Source organism: Peromyscus californicus, unplaced genomic scaffold (genome assembly GCF_007827085.1).
Source record: "Peromyscus californicus insignis strain IS unplaced genomic scaffold, ASM782708v3 Scaffold_21__1_contigs__length_65335640, whole genome shotgun sequence".
NCBI lineage: Eukaryota > Metazoa > Chordata > Mammalia > Rodentia > Cricetidae > Peromyscus > Peromyscus californicus.
The window spans coordinates 43,776,504-43,794,070 of NW_026294514.1; the positions used below are offsets into that span (position 1 = coordinate 43,776,504).

Sequence of the window (17,567 nt, forward strand, 5' to 3'; positions counted from 1 at the left end):
GAAGTGTGGGACACAGACCCTTATCCAGTAACTTCGGCTCTTAAGTCAAGGGTCAGCCCTAGTCCACTCATCCGCCTTGTGCTTCGTTCCTTACATCCATGAAGGGGGACAAGACACCCCGCTCTTAAGAGTTGCAAAAACGCACATCCGCTGGAGCCAGAGGCGAGCGGTCCAACAGGTGGCAGCCGACCTTCGGAAGGCTGGCAGGCGGGGACCAGGCTCGGCGCCAGGGCGAGCGCACACACCTGGGGGCGTGGTCTGGAAGGCGGGGCCAGCCCGGGCTCTGGGGGCGGGGCCTGCGGGCGGGGCGGGGCCTGCGGGCGGGCCGGCGGGCGGGGAGCGGCCGGGGGGTGCGGGCGGGAGGGCGGCCCTGTGTGTTGGCCGCGCCGGGGCTCGCGGGAGCAGCTCGGAAGCTCGGCCGCCGGGAGGAGGCCGCGGCCACGGTGAGCGCGGGCGGGCGGACGAGCGGGCGGGTGGCGCCGAGGCCAGGCCGCGGCGCTCGGCGGGGGAGCGGGTGCCAGGAGGGAGGCCCGAGCGGCGGGGACAAAAGGCCGCGGTGCTCGCCGCCTCCGGGACCCCGGGTCCGGGCTCCGGTGCGTCGACGCCCCTCCCTCCGAGGAGCGCCGCGGTCACCTGGCTCCCGGGAGGACGGCGGGCGCACGCTCGGGGAAGCCGGAGATGTCCGCGGGTCCCCGCGATCGGTGGCCGGGGCAAGATGCCCATAGACACGGCTGGGTCGGTGGGGGGAGCGAGCGAGAAAATTGGATTACTAACGGTCTCCTGTGGAATGTTTTGTGCCCGCGGTCAGGAGCGCCAGGACTTTCTGTTTCAAAACTGAGTCATACCCCATACAAAGCCCGCAGTGTAGCGCCGGCTCATGGTTTTCTGGCCAGCAGGGTCCACCTTTTAACCCTCCCTACATCAGAATTGGATGTTATTGTTTTGAGGGGATTTGTTTTTATTATTTTTCTTTTCTTTTTTAAATGTATGTGCATGTCTGTGTGTGTATGCAACACTTCCGTTCTGGTGCTGCTGGAGGCCAGAAGAGGGCGTTCTATCCCGGAGCTGGACTTAGAGGCAGTTGTGGGCTGCCAGATGTGGGTGCTGGGAACTGAACTCAGGTCCTCTGCAAGAGCAGCAAGCTCTCTCAGAACATCCAGCCATCATCTCTCGAGCCCCACCCCTTTTTTTGTTGTTGTGTTTTCGAGACAGGGTTTCTCTGTGTAGCTTTGGAGTCTTTCCTGGAACTCACTCTGTAGCCAAGGCTGGCCTCGAACTCACAGAGATCCATCTGCCTCTGCCTCCTGAGTGCTGGGATTAAAGGCGAACCCCTTATTTTTATCCTTATTTTTAGTTTATTTAGCTTGGAAGTAAAGCTCGCCTGCAGTTCATTATCCTCCTGCCTTGTTGGCCAAATGCTGGGGTAACAGGCATGTCTCACACAAGCCCAGCTAATATATTTATTTTAATTGATTTTTATTGGGAATGTGTTTTTAGCCTTCAATCATATCTTTTAAGTTTTTACTTTATTATTGTTAGGTGTGCGCGCACGCCTGTGCACCTGTGCCATGGTGTGTGTGTTAAAGGACAACTTTGGAGGGAGGCAGTCCTCCCTTGTTATGAGTTTGAGCAATAGAACTTAGGCTGTCTGGCTAGCCAAGTGCTTTTACCTGCCTAGCCATCTTGCCAGCCCCAAATTATAACCCCTGTGAAAATTTGTGTGGGTGCCCCCCCCCCCCCCCGCTTTATTTTCTTTTCATACTATAATACCTTCTTAATAATGGAAGAATCTATGGTACTAACAGAAAGAGTATCTTCACATTTACCCACAATTCTCAATGCAATTAATAATTTACTGGCATTTGTTATCGGTACATTTATTTGAATGGTTGTAGATTTTGCCCACCCCCCTCAAGTATTTACTGACAAAATGAGATCATCATTAGGATAATTTTCATGTACAGTTTTGTCTGGATACTAACATTTTAAAAATTGGAGCTGGGCCGGGCGGTGGTGGCGCACGCCTTTAATCCCAGCACTCGGGAGGCAGAGCCAGGCGGATCTCTGTGAGTTCGAGGCCAGCCTGGGCTACCAAGTGAGTTCCAGGACAGGCGCAAAGCTACACAGAGAAACCCTGTCTCAAAAAACCAAAAAAAAAAAAAAAAAAAATTGGAGCTGAAGGTATAGTTTGTGGTAGAAACCTTGCCTCACACATTTGAGGCCCTAGGTTCCACCTCCAGCAGCACATGTATACACATACACAGGGAATTTAAAAGGTGCATTAAAATAATACAGGATTAATATTTTTAAAGATGTATTTTTGTTATTGTTAATGATGTGTATGTGCATGTGTGTGCAGGTGTCCCGGGAGGTCAGAGGCTGAATTCAGCTCCCCTACCCTTGGAGCTAAAGTTACAGATGATTGTGAGCTGCCCCAGATGGATGCTGGGAACTAAACTCAAGTCTTCTGCAATAGCAGTACATACTGTTAACCACTGAGCCATCTCTCCAGCCCTGAGTTCAGTTCCCAGCACCCACATCTGGCAGGCCACAACACTTCTAAGTCCAGCTCTGGGATACAATGGCCTCTTCTGGCCTCTAGCAGCAGAACAGACGTGTCTATATACACACAGACATGCACATCAATTTTTTAATAATAAAAATAAGCTGGGGAGTGGTGGCACACGCCTTTAATCCCAGCACTCTGGAGGCAGAGGCAGGTGGATCTCTGAGTTTGAGGCCAGCCTGGGCTACAGAGTGAGTTCCAGAACAGCTAGGACTACTTCACAGAGAAACCGTGTCTTGAAAAACCAAAATTAAATAAATAAATAATAAATTAAATAAATAATAAAAATAAATCCCCTCAAAACTATATATATATATATATATATATATATATATATATATATATATAAATTTTGTTACATATATATATTGTTTTTGTTTTTCAAGACAGGGTTTCTCTGTGTAGCTTTGGTGCCTTTCCTGGAACTCACTCTGTAGCCCAGGCTGGCCTCGAACTCACAGAGATCCGCCTGCCTCTGCCTGCCGTGTGCTGGGATTAGAGGCGTGTGCCACCACTGTCCGGCTATTTTATATATATAATTTTTTTTGAGACAAAGTCTCACTAGGTAGCTCTGGCCGACCTTGAACATACAGAGCTGCACCTGTTTCTGCCTCCTGAGTGCTGGGATTTAAAGGCACATGCCACCATGCCTGGCAGTATTAATAGTTCTTATATGAATTTAAACACTGAAATTGAATTTGAATAAAATCTAAAGTTGAAATTTGAATAGTAACATACAGTTGGTAATCCTTCAGAGTGCCGGGGCTTTAGCCGTGTTCAGTATAATTTTCATCATCCCTGTGTCTGAATAATATTCTAGGTTTCTTTAAAGATGGCCACCCAAGCCTGAATTTTTGAATGTTTAAGTAACCTTGGAGAATTATCTTCAAGTGATTCCTCAAGGTCTGTGGCACAAGCAACTGAGTCTTGGCTTATGTTTGGAGTTTTTTACTTGTTTGATTGTGTGACCGACCACTTGCCTTTGAATCAAAGCTTTTGTTTGTTTGGTTTTGTGTTTAGCTTCCTGGCAGGTACTGAGGGGCTCCTTTGAAGAACCATGAAGTCACACTATGTTGTGCTAACTCTCGCCTCCCTAACGTTCCTGATGGGTCTCCCTGTGTCGCAGAGCTGTAACAAAGCACTCTGTGCTAGCGACGTGAGCAAATGCCTCATTCAGGTAGGATTAAAGGGACTTTCGTTGTTGTTATTGCCACAGACTGTGGAATAAATCAAAGCCAGTGTACGTGGTCTGAGCACTGGGCCAGGGCCTGAGGTGCTGAGCCTTAGATTTTTATCTCCATGGCTCTCTTCCATCCGACCAAGGTTGGGTTCAAGAAGTTCAATATAGAGTATGCTGTTCTGCTGTGTAAGCATGCTGTTATGCCTGATGAGCACGCTAGTCTCTATAATCTAGTGTATATGGCAGAGTCTTAATAACTATATTTATAAAACTTTTAGCCTATCAATTAATAGACAAATTATTACATATAACATATTATTTTTTGGTTGCTGTGTAACAGATTATATCAAAACCTAGCAACCTCGGGCAAAAGTACGTCATCTCATGAAGCTCTGAGGACGAGGGTCTGGGAAGCAGTGTGGCTGGGAGGTTCTGGGTCAGGGTTGCTCACAAGGCCGCAGGCAAATTGTTGGCTGGGATTATAGACTCTCCTTCCAAGTATTTGAAAATTATCCTTTCCGATGGACGCCAGGCGATCAACGTAGTTACCTCTTATTTTCCTGAGACTGGAAAGTGACAGTGTGTCGTTTGGGGAGGTTCATGTAGGCGGGAGATAGCTGTGGGGTTTGGTCTGCTTTTGACCCCAAAGCCATGGCTTTTTCATTCAACATACTGGTTACTGTTCTCCATGCTGGTATGATAGTTACTGACGAATTACATGGCTTCTCCTCTCTTTCCGTCCTCCCTTTGATCCGGATCTCTTTTGTAGCCTCCATTCTAGGTACTGGCTGTGGCCTAAGAAATTTAATAACTATGCATACAGTTTGAATATTACTTGTGTGAAATGTTTGTAGTCAAAAGTGTTTCACATTTTGAAATGTTTTAGATTTTGAAAGTGTGTGTGTGTGTGTGTGTGTGTGTGTGTGTGTGTGTGTGTGTGTGTGTTCAGATACTTTGGTAATGGGACCCAATCGAAAGACAAAATATATTTATGTTTCATGTATACCTTGCATTGCCTGAGGGTGATCTTATGCAGTATTTTTAGCATTTCTCTCAGATGTGGAATTTTCCACTTGTGATGTCATGTTAGTGTTCAGTAAATTTTAGTTTTGAGCCTTGCAGATTGTACCTTTGGGATGAGAGACACACAGCCTGTCTTAGCTTTCCATGTAGCGTATGAGTGAGCTGTAATTCTCACTGGAGAGTGCAGTCGTAAGTATTTTTATACATCAATGGTTGTTTGTGCCTATTCCTGATATTTTCCTCCTTTTCATTAGTAATTGGAATTTTAGTTATGTTAATCTCATACTCTGATAGAACCTTTACTCTGCCTTTCAAATCAACACATTTAACTTGAGGAGTTTGTTATTAGCTGATTGTAATTTTGTATCTTCTTTCAGGTGTATATGTGTTGTAGGTGTACGTGTGTGTGGTGTATGGGTGTTATAGATGCACGTGTGTGTGTGTGTGTGTGTGTGTGTGTGTGTGTGTGTGTGTGTGTGTTTATGTGAATTGTAGGTGCACATGTGTGTGATGTGTGTGCCCTTGTGTGTGTGGAGGTTAGAGGAGGGCATCAGGTGTCCTGTCCTGTCATTCTCTGCCTTACTCCATTGAGTCAGGGTCTTTAACTAAACCTGGAGCGAGGCTAGTGGCCACTAAGCCCCAGGGAGCTGTCTCCACAGCCCTGATTATTTCTAAGGATGTTTTGAAGTAGGAATAGAGAGAGGACTATGAACCATTCATCGTAGTTAGTACATCTGCTGTCATTATGTTGTCTACACTAGTCTACGCCGTTTCCACCTTAGCTCTGTTTTAATTTTAGGCCAATCCCCATATTGTTTTCTCCATAGTTTTAATCTGTATTTTTGATAGATAAGAACTCATATGTGTATATGTATGTATGTATGTATATATGTATGTATGTGTGTGTATCAGCCTTGAGTGTTGGTCCTCAGGAGCTTCCACCCTGTTTTTTAAGGCGGGGTAACTCACTGAGACTTGAGGCTTGCTGAACAGGGTAGGCTGGCCAGCCAGAAATGTCTCTGTACCCCAGTGCTGGGGTTGCAAGCACATGCCACCATGCCCAGCTTTTTATATGTATGCTGCAAGTAGAACTCAGAGCCTCATGCTTACATGGTAAGTGCTTACCTGAGCCATCCCTCAGCCCCCAAGAACTTTTAAACATAGCTGTTCAACCAGGACCATAATGTGAAAAATGAACTGGCAGACCCTTAGGAGTCACATAGAATGTGAAGTGTGGAGCTGCTGCAAGCTGAGGAGTAAGCAAGGATCTTAGTTATGATGGGGACAGCCTTACAAGTCACCGTGGAAAGGGCAAGCCTCCATAAAGAGCATATGTCTACCTCAGACCGTATCAAAACGTAAATTCCATGTGGAGTAAAACAGTTAATGGTAATTCTTCAGTCATGAGGGCCAGGGCTCCTGTCATCTGCACATAAAGACTGTGACAGTACTTATAATCTCAGTGCTGAAGAGGTGGGCACAGGAAGGTCCTGGGATTCCCTGGCAGCCACTCCATCCTAATCTGTGAGTTCCAGGCCCCAAGGAGAGAGAGACCTTGCTTCCAAAGCAAAGGTAGATGGCTTCTAAGAAACAGTCACTAAGGTTAACCCTAATTTCTGGGCAGTGTGTACATGTGTACGAACACACACACACACAATGTACTTTATTTAAAATACTAACATTTTTTCTGTTATTAAAGATAGTTTTTTATTCTCACATAATATATCTTGATTACAGTTTCCCCTCCCTCTACTCCTCCCAGTTCCCCCCACCACCCCTCCATCCAGATCCATTCACTTTCCCACAGGCTTCTAAGGGACAACAACAAAATATGATATAATATGATAAAACAAAAAAAAAATACATTGGAATAGACCAAAGCAAACAGAAGAAAAAGAGCCCAAGAAAAGGCACAAGAAGCAGACCTACTCATCTACACACTCATAAAATCCCATAAACACACTAAACTGGAAGTAATAACATGTACACAAAGGACTGATAGGTAAAAAAGAGAGAATAAAAAACATATAAATAAAACCAAAATATGATCAAATTAAGGGAAAAACAGCAAAGCCCCATGTCCTGGATAGTTTTATGTCAACTTGACACAAGCTAGAGTCATCTGAAAGGAGGGAAATTCAATTGAAAAAATGCCTCCATAAGATCTGGATGTAGGCCACTTATTTATTTATTTATTTGTTTGTTTGTTTATTATTTATCTATTTGGTTTTTTGAGACAAGGTTTCTCTGTGTAGTTTTGGTGCCTGTCCTGGAACTCGCTCTGTAGACCAGGCTGGCCTTGAACTCAGAGATCCGCCTGTCTCTGCCTCCTGAGTGCTGGGATTGAAGGCCTGCGCCACCACCGCCCAGCGTATAGGGCACTTTATTAATTAGTAATTGATGGGGAGGGCCCAGCCTATGGTAGGTGTTCCACTCCTGGGCTGGTGGTCCTGGGTTCTATAAGAAAGCAGGGACTGGACCTGCCTCACCTGAGTCTACCAGGCTGGACTGACTCCCCAGGGGAGACCTTGCCTTGGAGGAGGTGGGAATGGGGAGTGGATTGGGGGAGAAGGCGGAGGTGGGGGGTGGGGGAGGAGGGAGGACAGGGGAATCCGTGGCTGATATGTGAAATTAAGTTAATTATAAAATAAAAAGCATTAAAAAAAAGAAAGAAAGAAAGCAGGCTGAGCAAGCCAGTAAGCAACATCCCTCCATGACCTCTGCATCAGCTCCTGCCTCCAGGTTCCTGCCCTGTTTGAGTTCCTGTCCTGACTTCCTTCAGTGATGAACAGGATGTGGAAGTGTAAGCTGAATACACCCTTTCCTCCCTGACTCTCTTTTGGCCCTGGTGTTTCATCACAGCAGTAGTGACCCTGACTAAGATACCGTTACATGACATTTCTTTTTCCTTCTTTCTCTTTGTTTTTTTTGAGACAGGGTCTCTCTGTGTAGCTTTGTGCCTTTCCTGGAACTCACTCTGTAGCCCAGGCTGGCCTCGAACTCACAGAGATCCACCTGGTTCTGCCTCCCAAGTGCTGGGATTAAAGGCATGTGCCACCACCGCCCAACTTGAACATTTCTTTAAGTGTTTCTCAGCCATTCGAGATTCCTCTATTGAGAACTCTGCTTAGATCTAGACCCCATTTTTTAATTGGTTTATTCATTTTCTTGATGTTTAGTTTTTGTTTTTTGTTTTTTTTTGTCTAGTTTCTTGAGTTCTTTACATATTTTAGGTATTAGTCCTCTATCCGATGTGTAATTGGTAAAAAATCTTTTCCCGTTCTGTAGCCTGCCACTTTGTCCAAATGATGGTGTCCTCTGCCCTGCAGAAGCTTTTCAGTTTCATGAGGTCCCTTTTATTTATTGTTGATCTTAGTGCCTGTGCTATTGGTGTTCTGTTCAGAAAGTCTTCTCCTCTGCCAATGAGTTCAAGGCTGTTCCCCACTTTCTCTTCTGTGAGGTTCAGTGTCTCTGGTTTTATGTTGAGGTCTTTGGTCCGTTTGGAGTTGAGTTTTGTGCAGGGTGATAAGTATGGATCTGTTTGGAGTGTTGCACATGCAGACATCCAGCTTGACCAGCACCATTTGTTGAAGAGTCTTTTTTTTTTTTTCTAGTGTGTATTTCTGACTTCTTTATCAAAAATCAGGTGTCCATAGGTGTGTGGGTTTATGGCTAGGTCTTCAATTCTCTTCCATTGATCAATGTGTCTGTTTTTATTACAATACCATGCTGTTTTTATTACTATAACTCAGTAGTATAACTTGAAATTGGGAATGGTGATACCGCCAGCAGTTCTTTTATTAGTCAGGATTGTTTTAGCTATTCTGGTTTTTTTATGTGTGTTTCCATATGAATCTGAAAATTATCCTTTTATGATTTGTGAAGAATTGGGTTGGAAATTTGATGGGGAGTGCATTGAATCTGTAGATTACTTTGGGGGTGGCTTTTTTTTGGTCCCAGAACTCACTCTGTAGACCAGGCTGACCTCGAACTCACAAAGATCTGCCTAGCTCTGCCTCCCAAGTGCTGGGATTAAAGATGTGTGTCACCACCGCCCTGCAGGGGTGGCCATTTTTACTATGTTAATTCTACAAATCCATGTGCCTGGGAGATCTTCCCATCTCCTGATATCTTCTTCAATTTCTTTCTTCAAAGACTTGAAGTTGTTATCATACAAGTCTTTCACTTGCTTGGTTAGAGTTACTCCAAGGTATTTTATATTATTTGAGGCTATTGTCAAAGGTATTGTTTCCCAGTCAACATTTCTTTCTCCGTCTGTTTGTCATTTGCATATAGGAAGGTTACTGAATTTTGTGAATTAATTTTGTATCCAGCTACTTTGCTGAAAGTGTTTCTCAGCTGTAGGAGTTTCCTGGTGGGATTTTTAGGGCCGCTTATGTATACTATCTTATCATCTGTAAGTAGAGACACTTTGACTTCTTCCTTTCCAACTCATATCCCCTTGAGTGTCTTATTGCTGTAGCTAGGACTTCAAGTACTGTGTTGAATAGATATGGGGAGAGTGGACAGTCTTGTCTTCTCCCTGATTTTAGTGGAACTTCTTTGAGTTTCTTTCCATTTTATTTGATGTTGGCTGTCGGTTTGCTGTCAATTGCCTTCATTGTGTTTAGGTTTGTCCCTTGTATCCCTGATCTCTCCAAGACTTTTTCTCATGAAAGGGTGACTTGGGGTGGCTGGGGTTGGGAACAGGAGGGATCAACTTGAGGGGTGGAGAATACTGGAAGTTATGACTGGAATTGGGGGGCATTTCAGGGGTGAGGTGTCACCCTAGTGCAATGAAAACTCCATGAATCTGTGACAGTAACCCTAGCAAAGACTCCTAGTAATGGGGGACATGAGCCTTAACTGGCCATCTTCTGTAACCAGGCAAGCCTCACGTGGAGGGATTGGGACACCAACACAGCCACAAAACCACGTGGGACTACACATGACTATGCTCTTGCAATGTGTTGATGGAAAGGTTGATTTTCAAGTTGTATTCAATTTTGACTGCATTTAAATAGCTACATGTTAACTAGTGCTTACTAGTAGCTGCGTGTGAAAAGCTGAAGACTCACTGTTAACTCCAGCTTTGGGGCTTAGAATACTGTTTAGAAATGTCTCTCCCTCTCTCACCTCTTTCCCCTTTCCTCTATAGCAGTGGGTCTCAATCTGTGGGTCTTGACCCCATCTGGTGTCAAGTGACACAGGGGTCGCATATCAGATCTCCTGCATATCAGATATTTACATTACAGTTCATAACAGTAGCACAATTACAGTTATGAAGTAGCAACAAAAATACCTTTCTGGTTGGGGGTCACCACAGCATGAGGAACTGTATTAAAGGGCTGCAGCATTAGGAAGGTTGAGAACCGCCACTCTAGAACCTTCTGTGTGTAGCGTCTTTCCTGCCCGCCCTTTCTCCGTTTCTCTGCCTCCCTCTTGTGTCCCCGACTTCCCAAACTTCTTTTCTCTCCAACAGGGCAGCTCCAATCTAGCTCGAATCCATGTGGGGACGCTAGAAAAGCTTATTGCGTTAGAGGTTATGGTATCATTTCCCCGACAGTCACAGGCCCGCCCCCTCCTGATGGAGGGCAGTGGTGCCACCTTGTCAGGGAGCCTGTGTGGGAGCTTAACCGCAGTGGATTGGCCGCCTGAAGGATCGTGTTCCTTCTAGTTCTGTGCGGTTCTAATAAGTGTCACAAATACTCTTTTTAAAGTCCGAATGAAGACCAAGGAGAGCACATCGGGGGTTAAGGCTGCCAACTAAGGCTGATGACCTGAGTTCAATCCCTGGGACCCATATGGAGGAAAGAGAGAATCAGCTTCCAAAAGTTAACCTCTGACCTCCACATAGACACACACACATACACACACACACACACACACACACACACACCACAACAAAGACACATATACGCATATATACACAAATAAATGCAATACAATTTTTTTTAAGATAAGAATGTTAAATATGAAGTGGAAAATCCCGTGACTCAGTTCTCCCTGCTCTGTTTGATACCCAGGAGAGCAGCCTTTAATGTAGTTAACTGTTTCTGTGTACTTCCTTTAGCGACTTTTAGCTATATGACTAAGAGATAGGCTTTTGTTACTATTTCTTTTTCCATTTTAATTTTTAAACTAGGGTCTTTTTTTTTAAAAGATTTTTTAAAATTTATTTGTTTTTATTTTATGTATATTAGTGTTTTGCCTGCAGGTATATCTGTATGAGGGTGTCAGATCCCCTGGAACAGGGATTGTAGACAGTTGTGAGCTGCCTTGTGGGTGCTGGGAACTGAACCCAGGTCCTCTGGAAGAGCAGTCAGTGATCTTAACCACTGAGCCAACTCTCCAGCCCCTAAAGTAGGGACTTTTATAACCAAGGCTGGCCTCCAGCTTGCTATGGGATCGTGTGACCCTACCATTAATGGCTATGTTTAATGTCACAGAAAGCAGAGAAATTAGTTTTCCTTGCCCTGTGAACACTGCAGTCAGTATCATATTGTACTTCATCATATTGTACTAGAGACAGGATCTCACTGTGTGGTTCTGGCTCACATGAACCACTCTCAAAGATCTGCCTCCCGAGTGCTGAGATTAAAGGCGTGCACCACCTGGCCAGCTGTCTTCAGTAGTTTATACTTTTAGCATAACTTATGGTGGGTTGCCTCAGATCCGTCTGGAATGAAGTGTTTCCTAGACTTTTACTTTAATATTGTCACAGGTGGTAATACCTGTGTCCTGAGAGGTAGTCTAATATAATAATTAAAAAGAAAATTAGCCTGTGACTCATACCTGTTACTCCAATTCTAGGGGGGGATGAGGCAGTTCCCACCAAAACCAACCCAAGAAAGAAATAAATGATTAAGAACATGAGCTCTGTGGCTGGGGAGGTGGACCAGTGGATAAAAGTGCTAGGTGAGCAAGCCTAATGACCCAGGTTCGATTCCAGGAACCCCCACATAGAGGTAGTTGGTTGTGCGACCCACATCTGTAACAGCCAAACTCCTAATGCAGGACAGGAGACACAGATAAGAGAATCACATGGAAGCTGGCACACCAGCTAGCCTGGAGTCCACAGAATGGCAGAGACAAGCAAAGCTACCTGGTCAACAAGGTAAATGGTGAAAATCACTCCCCAAAGCTGCCCTCCACCTGTGCACCGAACACGCATCTGCTAGTGCATGTGTGCACAGGCCCACAGTCAATAAAAGGAATGTGAACTCTGGGGCCAGACTGCCCACGTGTCATCCTCTTCATCCATTCACTGGATTTATATAGTGTTAGACAAGTGAGTAATTCAGTACCCCAGTTTCCTATAACAGTACCTTCCCATGTGGCTGATGTTAAGGGTGAAGTATTTTGAGCAGGACCCGGTAGTTAGGAGCTCTGTCAGGTACCATTAACCCGTGTTTCTGCTTTCTAGCAGTATTTGAACCCTCCTTGCTTTATTTACAAGTATATTCTAAAGCTGACAATCAGTAAATGAGGTTTACTTTAATGATTGTGCTAGCACTGATTATATATTTACAGGGGGCACATTTCCCTTCTTGGGTGACTGTTTCATTATCCTACCTCATTAGTCATTAATGCCTTGTGCTATTTTAAATTCCTCATCTGGGTTGCCTCTCAAATGGAAGGTTTAGTTTTGGTGTTTCCAGACTCAGCTGAGGCTCCATGGCTGAGAAGCAGACTGTGGCACATGTGAGTGTTACAGCTCTGGGGGGAAGGTATCCTGACTGTTCGGGGAGTCAGGCTATACCTGGAGCTGGGGTACGATAGGGGATGGTCTCCCGGCAGGATATAGCAATCCTGCTCCTCTCCTGGAGAGCCGCTGCAGCTGAGCTCTGCTTGACCCCCACTTAAGAGGGCTTCCTAGCAGAGCTCTGCTTCTCTCTGGCCCAAGGTGTTGCTTCTTTTGCTTCACTCTGCTAAAGGGGAAACCCCTGCAGAAATGTAGCAATCTCCTCCGGCTCAGGTGAAAAGTTGGTACTTTTTCTGCTCCACCTTGCTCAGTCTCCTAAGGGACATCTCAGCAAGGTTCTTCTGTTCTGCTCCGCCTTGCTCAGCCCCACTAAGGGAACGTCTCTGCAAGGTTTGTTCTGCTCAGTGCCCCAAGGGATGTCTTAGCAAGGTTCTTCTTCTCTGCACCTTTGAATGAAGATCTTCACCCAAGACTTTTGAGAAAGAGATTTATTTGGGGAGGAGGAGTCCAGGAGAGTGGCTGCTTCTGCCACGCTGAGGAAGAACAGCCCACAACTGATCAGGCAGGGTGGTTTATAGAGGATGTCTTGGGGGCAGAGTTTCTCCAGGGAGAAGATTTTCTGTTCAGGGATTGGTTAGTTTTTTTCTGCTCAGAGATTGGTTAGTTTAGTTGGTCAGGGCCAGAGATGACTCTGATTTCAGAGCAAAACTGTGTTTCTTTCACTGGCCTTTTTTTAGCTTTATGGCTCTAATTCTAAGGCCAGGGCATATTTCTTTCACTGGCTCTGATTCCAGGGACAAAGGGTGTTTCTTTGGCATGTTTCTTTGGTTCTGGGTTCAGGGATAAAGTGTTTCTTCACTGGCTCGGTTCCCAGATCCAGGCTGTGTTTCTTTTACTGGTTCTGGGTTCCAGGTTCAGGGTGGGTTTCTTTAGCTGCCCCCTTTTCCCTACAGCGCAGACTTTGCATTAGTGTATTCCTGAGCTAGTCACTGTTTCTTGGATCCCATGTTTTGTCATTTAGAAAATACATACCTTCACTTTGTTGTAACATGCCTTGAAGTCCTCAGATAGGCTGTATGGGAAGTAACCTGAGTACTACCTTCCTGAATTCCTAACCAGAAAATAGACCTTTTCTGATTGTATGCCTACATGATGGTTTTCCTGGATATAGAATTTTATGTTTTAAAAGCCATTTCTTTATTATCTACTAGGATCCCACAGTACCGGTAAGAAGCCTGGTGCTAGTTCATCCCTTATTCCCTATGAGTAACTTATTTATTTTTGAAACTTAGTATAGTATCCATCTTAGTGTTCTATTGCTGTGAAGAGACACCATGACCAAGGCAACTTGTAAGAAAGAGAAGGCATTTAATTGGAGGCTTGCTTGCAGTTCTGAGGGTGAGCTCCTGTCTGTCATGGCGGGGAGCATCGCCCAAGCAGGGTGGAGCAGTAGCTGAGAGCAGGAAGCAGAGAGACACTGGGAATGGCATAGGCTTTTGAAACCCCGAGACCACCCCTAGTGACACACCTCCTCCAACAAGGCCACACCTCCTAATCCTTCCTAAATAGTCCACCAACTGGGAACCAAACATTCGGATGTATGAACCTGTGGGGACCGTTTTTGTTTACTCCACCAGTGCCATTGCCCTGACATTTTAAAATGTAAATAGTTGAACCTAGGTACTTGGATACCTTGTGAGTCTTTTGAAGGGAAATCAAATTTGAGCATGTACGTTGCCTTGACTGCCACAGCTTTGTAGTACGGTCTAACCTTGACTGCCGCAGCTTTGTAGTAAGGTCTAACCTTGACTGCCGCAGCTTTGTAGTACGGTCTAACCTTGACTGCTGCAGCTTTGTAGTAAGGTCTAACCTTGACTGCCACAGCTTTGTAGTAAGGTCTAACCTTGACTGCCACAGCTTTGTAGTATGGTCTAACCTTGACTGCTGCAGCTTTGTAGTAAGGTCTAACCTTGACTGCTGCAGCTTTGTAGTATGGTCTAACCTTGTTCTTTTGAAGATCTTGTTGTCAATTCTGGATCGCTTGTATTTGCATTAGCAAGAATTATCTTGCTAATTTCTATGAAAAAAAAACTTGATAGGAATTAATTTAACAGTAGTTTTTGGGCTTTAGAAAAAGTGAGTACAGAGTTCCCTTATACTCCTCTGTCCAGCTTTATTTTGTTATTTTTCAACATCTGTTCATTCTTTTTCTTATTGAAACAGACTTGCTGTTTTACCTAAGCTGGTCTTGAACTTGGAATCCTCCTGCCTCAGCCTATTGAATTCCTGGGATTACAGACTTGCACCACCACACTCAGCAGTTTCTGGCTATTATTGTCTTTCATTACTGTGGTACACTTTTTACTGTGGATGAACCAATATTGATATCCTATGTTGTTAACTAAAACCCATTGTTTACATTTGTGTCCATATGTTTTTCTGTGGGTTTTAACAGATGCATGGATCTGTGTGTTTATTTATTTATTGAATTTTATTTATTTATATTGTATGTATTAGTGCTCTGCGTGTATACCTGCATGTCAGAAGAGGGCATCAGATCCTATTATAGATGTTTGTGAGCCACCATGTGGTTGCTGGGAATTGAACTCGGGACCTCTGGAAGAATAGCCAATGCTCTTAACCGTTGAGCCATCTCTCCAGCCCCGATACTGTGCATTTCTGACTGTACTCTTTCAGAATAGTTTCATTGCCCTGAGTCTCTCCTGTGTTCTCAACACTCTCCGCCTCCCACCGATCTCCAGCTTCTAACAACCGCCATTGCAGAATGCTGTAGAATTAGGGTCACACAGCTTCTTTCACTCAGCAAAGTATGTTTCTTCCATGGTTTTTCATGGCTACTGTATTAGTCAGGGTTCTCTGGAGGAATGGAACTGATAAATGAATCCATCCATCTATCTATCTATCATCTATCTATCTATCTATCTATCTATCTATCTATCTATCTATCTATCTATCATCTATCTATTTGTAGAATGGAGTGCAGGCTGTGGTCCAGCTAGTCTAACAATGACTGTCTACCAATGGAAGCTCCAAGAATCCAGTAGTTGTTCAGTCCACAAGGCTGGTTATTTCAGGTGGTCTTTGTATACATCAGGATCTTAAAGAATGAGGCTCTAATGGCAGTGAAGGAATGGACTTACTAAGGAGAGTGAGGAGGAAGCAGGCAAAGAGAGAGCTTCCTTCCATGTCTTTACATAGACTCCAGCAGAAAATTACTTTTATGTGTATAGGTGTTTTGCCTGCATGTATGTCTGTATACCACATGCATTTCGGGTGGCCACAGAGGTCCAAGGGGGGAGTCAGATCCCCTGAGACTGGAGCTACAGATGGTTGTGAGCCACCATGTGGGTGCTGGGAACTGAATCCAGGTCCTGTAGAAGAGCAGCCAGTAACTACTGAGCCATCCCTCCAGCCCATGAAGATATTTTTTAAGTGGCTGGGTGCCCTGTAAGGTTAAGAACTCCTGCAGCTTTGCTCTTCTGTGAGCACACTCACCTGCCATCACAGAACCACCTCTGTGTCTGCAGGGTTCAAGGCACATTGCCGTTTAGGTGATAGTTTTTCTCTAACTCACTAAGTAGCATGCACAGAAATGACTATCGTAAGATGAGGTAGAAGGGTAGGTACTTAAGAAAGAGAGACGGGGCTGGAGAATTGATGGCTCAGCAATTAAAAGCACTTGCTGCTCTTCCAGAGGACCTGGGCTTGATTTCCAGCATCACATGGCAGTCACAACCAATCATCTGTAATACAGGCCCAGGGATCTGATACTTTCTTCTTTGCCTCAGTGAGCACCAGGCACACACATGACATATGGACATACATGCAGGCAAAATACCCATGCACATAAAATAATAAAAAATCATAATAACTTAAAAAAGAAAGACAAAGATATGGTCTAGGGATGTGAGAGCTTACCTGTTGTGAAAAGCTCTGGGTTCACTCCTCAGCAGTCAAACAACAACAAAAAAAAAAAAAAAGTAAATAAAAACAAACACAACAACAACAACAAACCAGGGAATAATGCTGTAGAGGTTTACAACAAGATGTTCCTGAGGGAACTTAGAGTCTCTTTTGTCAGTTTGGTTCGAACATCTGTACTGCTCAAATGACGAACTGTGAGGATGTTAGAACATTTGCCTGTGTTTAGTCCTCTGCATTCATGAAATAACTAAATATAAAAACGTTTCCCTGGAAGGTCATAGTCATGTAAATATTTTTACCAGGATGGTTGCAAGTAGTCAAGACAGTGTGCAGTCATCCCAGCCGCTCCTACAAGTTGCTAGGCATAAGGGTGGTCCCCATATAAATGTTTATTTTGTGCTCTGACTGCGAAGACATCTTGCTTTAAACATGAACAAGCAAATGGTTGTGGATGTCTTGGTGCACACCCTTGCAGTCCCCCTGTTTGGATGGAAAGCTATATATAACACAGGATGTTCCTTTTGACTGAATCTTTACTGTTTTGCTGCTTTTATAAAAAGAAAAAATTAAAATTTGAATCAGTCGTATGTCTACCATGGTCTGTTAGCTTTCCATCACTGTTACACACTATCTCAGAGAATCAGTTTCTGTAGTGTGATGGTTAGTCTACATTGGCAGCTTGGCTGCGTTTAGAATCACCTATTAGGAGACGTACTGGCCAGGCAGTGGTGGTGCACACCTTTAATCCCAGCACTCGGGAGGCAGAGGCAGGCGGATCTCTGAGTTTGAGGCCAGCCTGGTCTATAGAGCGAGTTCCAGGACAACCAGGACTGTTTCACAGAGAAACCCCCCCCCCCAAAAAAAAAGAAAGAAAAAGAAAAGAAATAGAAGTTTAGTTGGCTTTAAAGCTTTGTTATTTGCAGTGTACTAATGTCTTAGGGTATGAAGAGACACCATGACAATCTTATGAAGGAAAACATTTAATTGGGCCTTGCTTTACAGTTCAGAGGTTTAGTTCATTATCATAGTGGGAAGCATGGCAGCATGCAGGCAGACATGGGACTGGAGAGGGAGCTGAGAGTTCTACATCTGGATCTGCAGGCAGCAGGAAGTGAACTGGATTGAGCTTCTGAGACCTCAAAGTCCAC

At 44.6% G+C, this 17,567-nt stretch overlaps 1 protein-coding gene across 1 annotated transcript in view; it reads left to right on the top strand.

Moving 5' to 3' along the window:
- The first annotated feature begins 332 nt into the window (after positions 1-332).
- The window catches only part of Twsg1 (twisted gastrulation BMP signaling modulator 1), a 43,613-nt gene continuing 26,378 nt past the window's right edge, over positions 333-17,567 (top strand). Inside the window, exons 1-2 of the mRNA XM_052750211.1 lie at positions 333-443; positions 3,587-3,743. Coding sequence (XP_052606171.1) covers positions 3,624-3,743 — 120 coding nt within the window. The 5' untranslated portion in view covers positions 333-443; positions 3,587-3,623. The remainder of the gene's footprint in view (positions 444-3,586; positions 3,744-17,567) is intronic.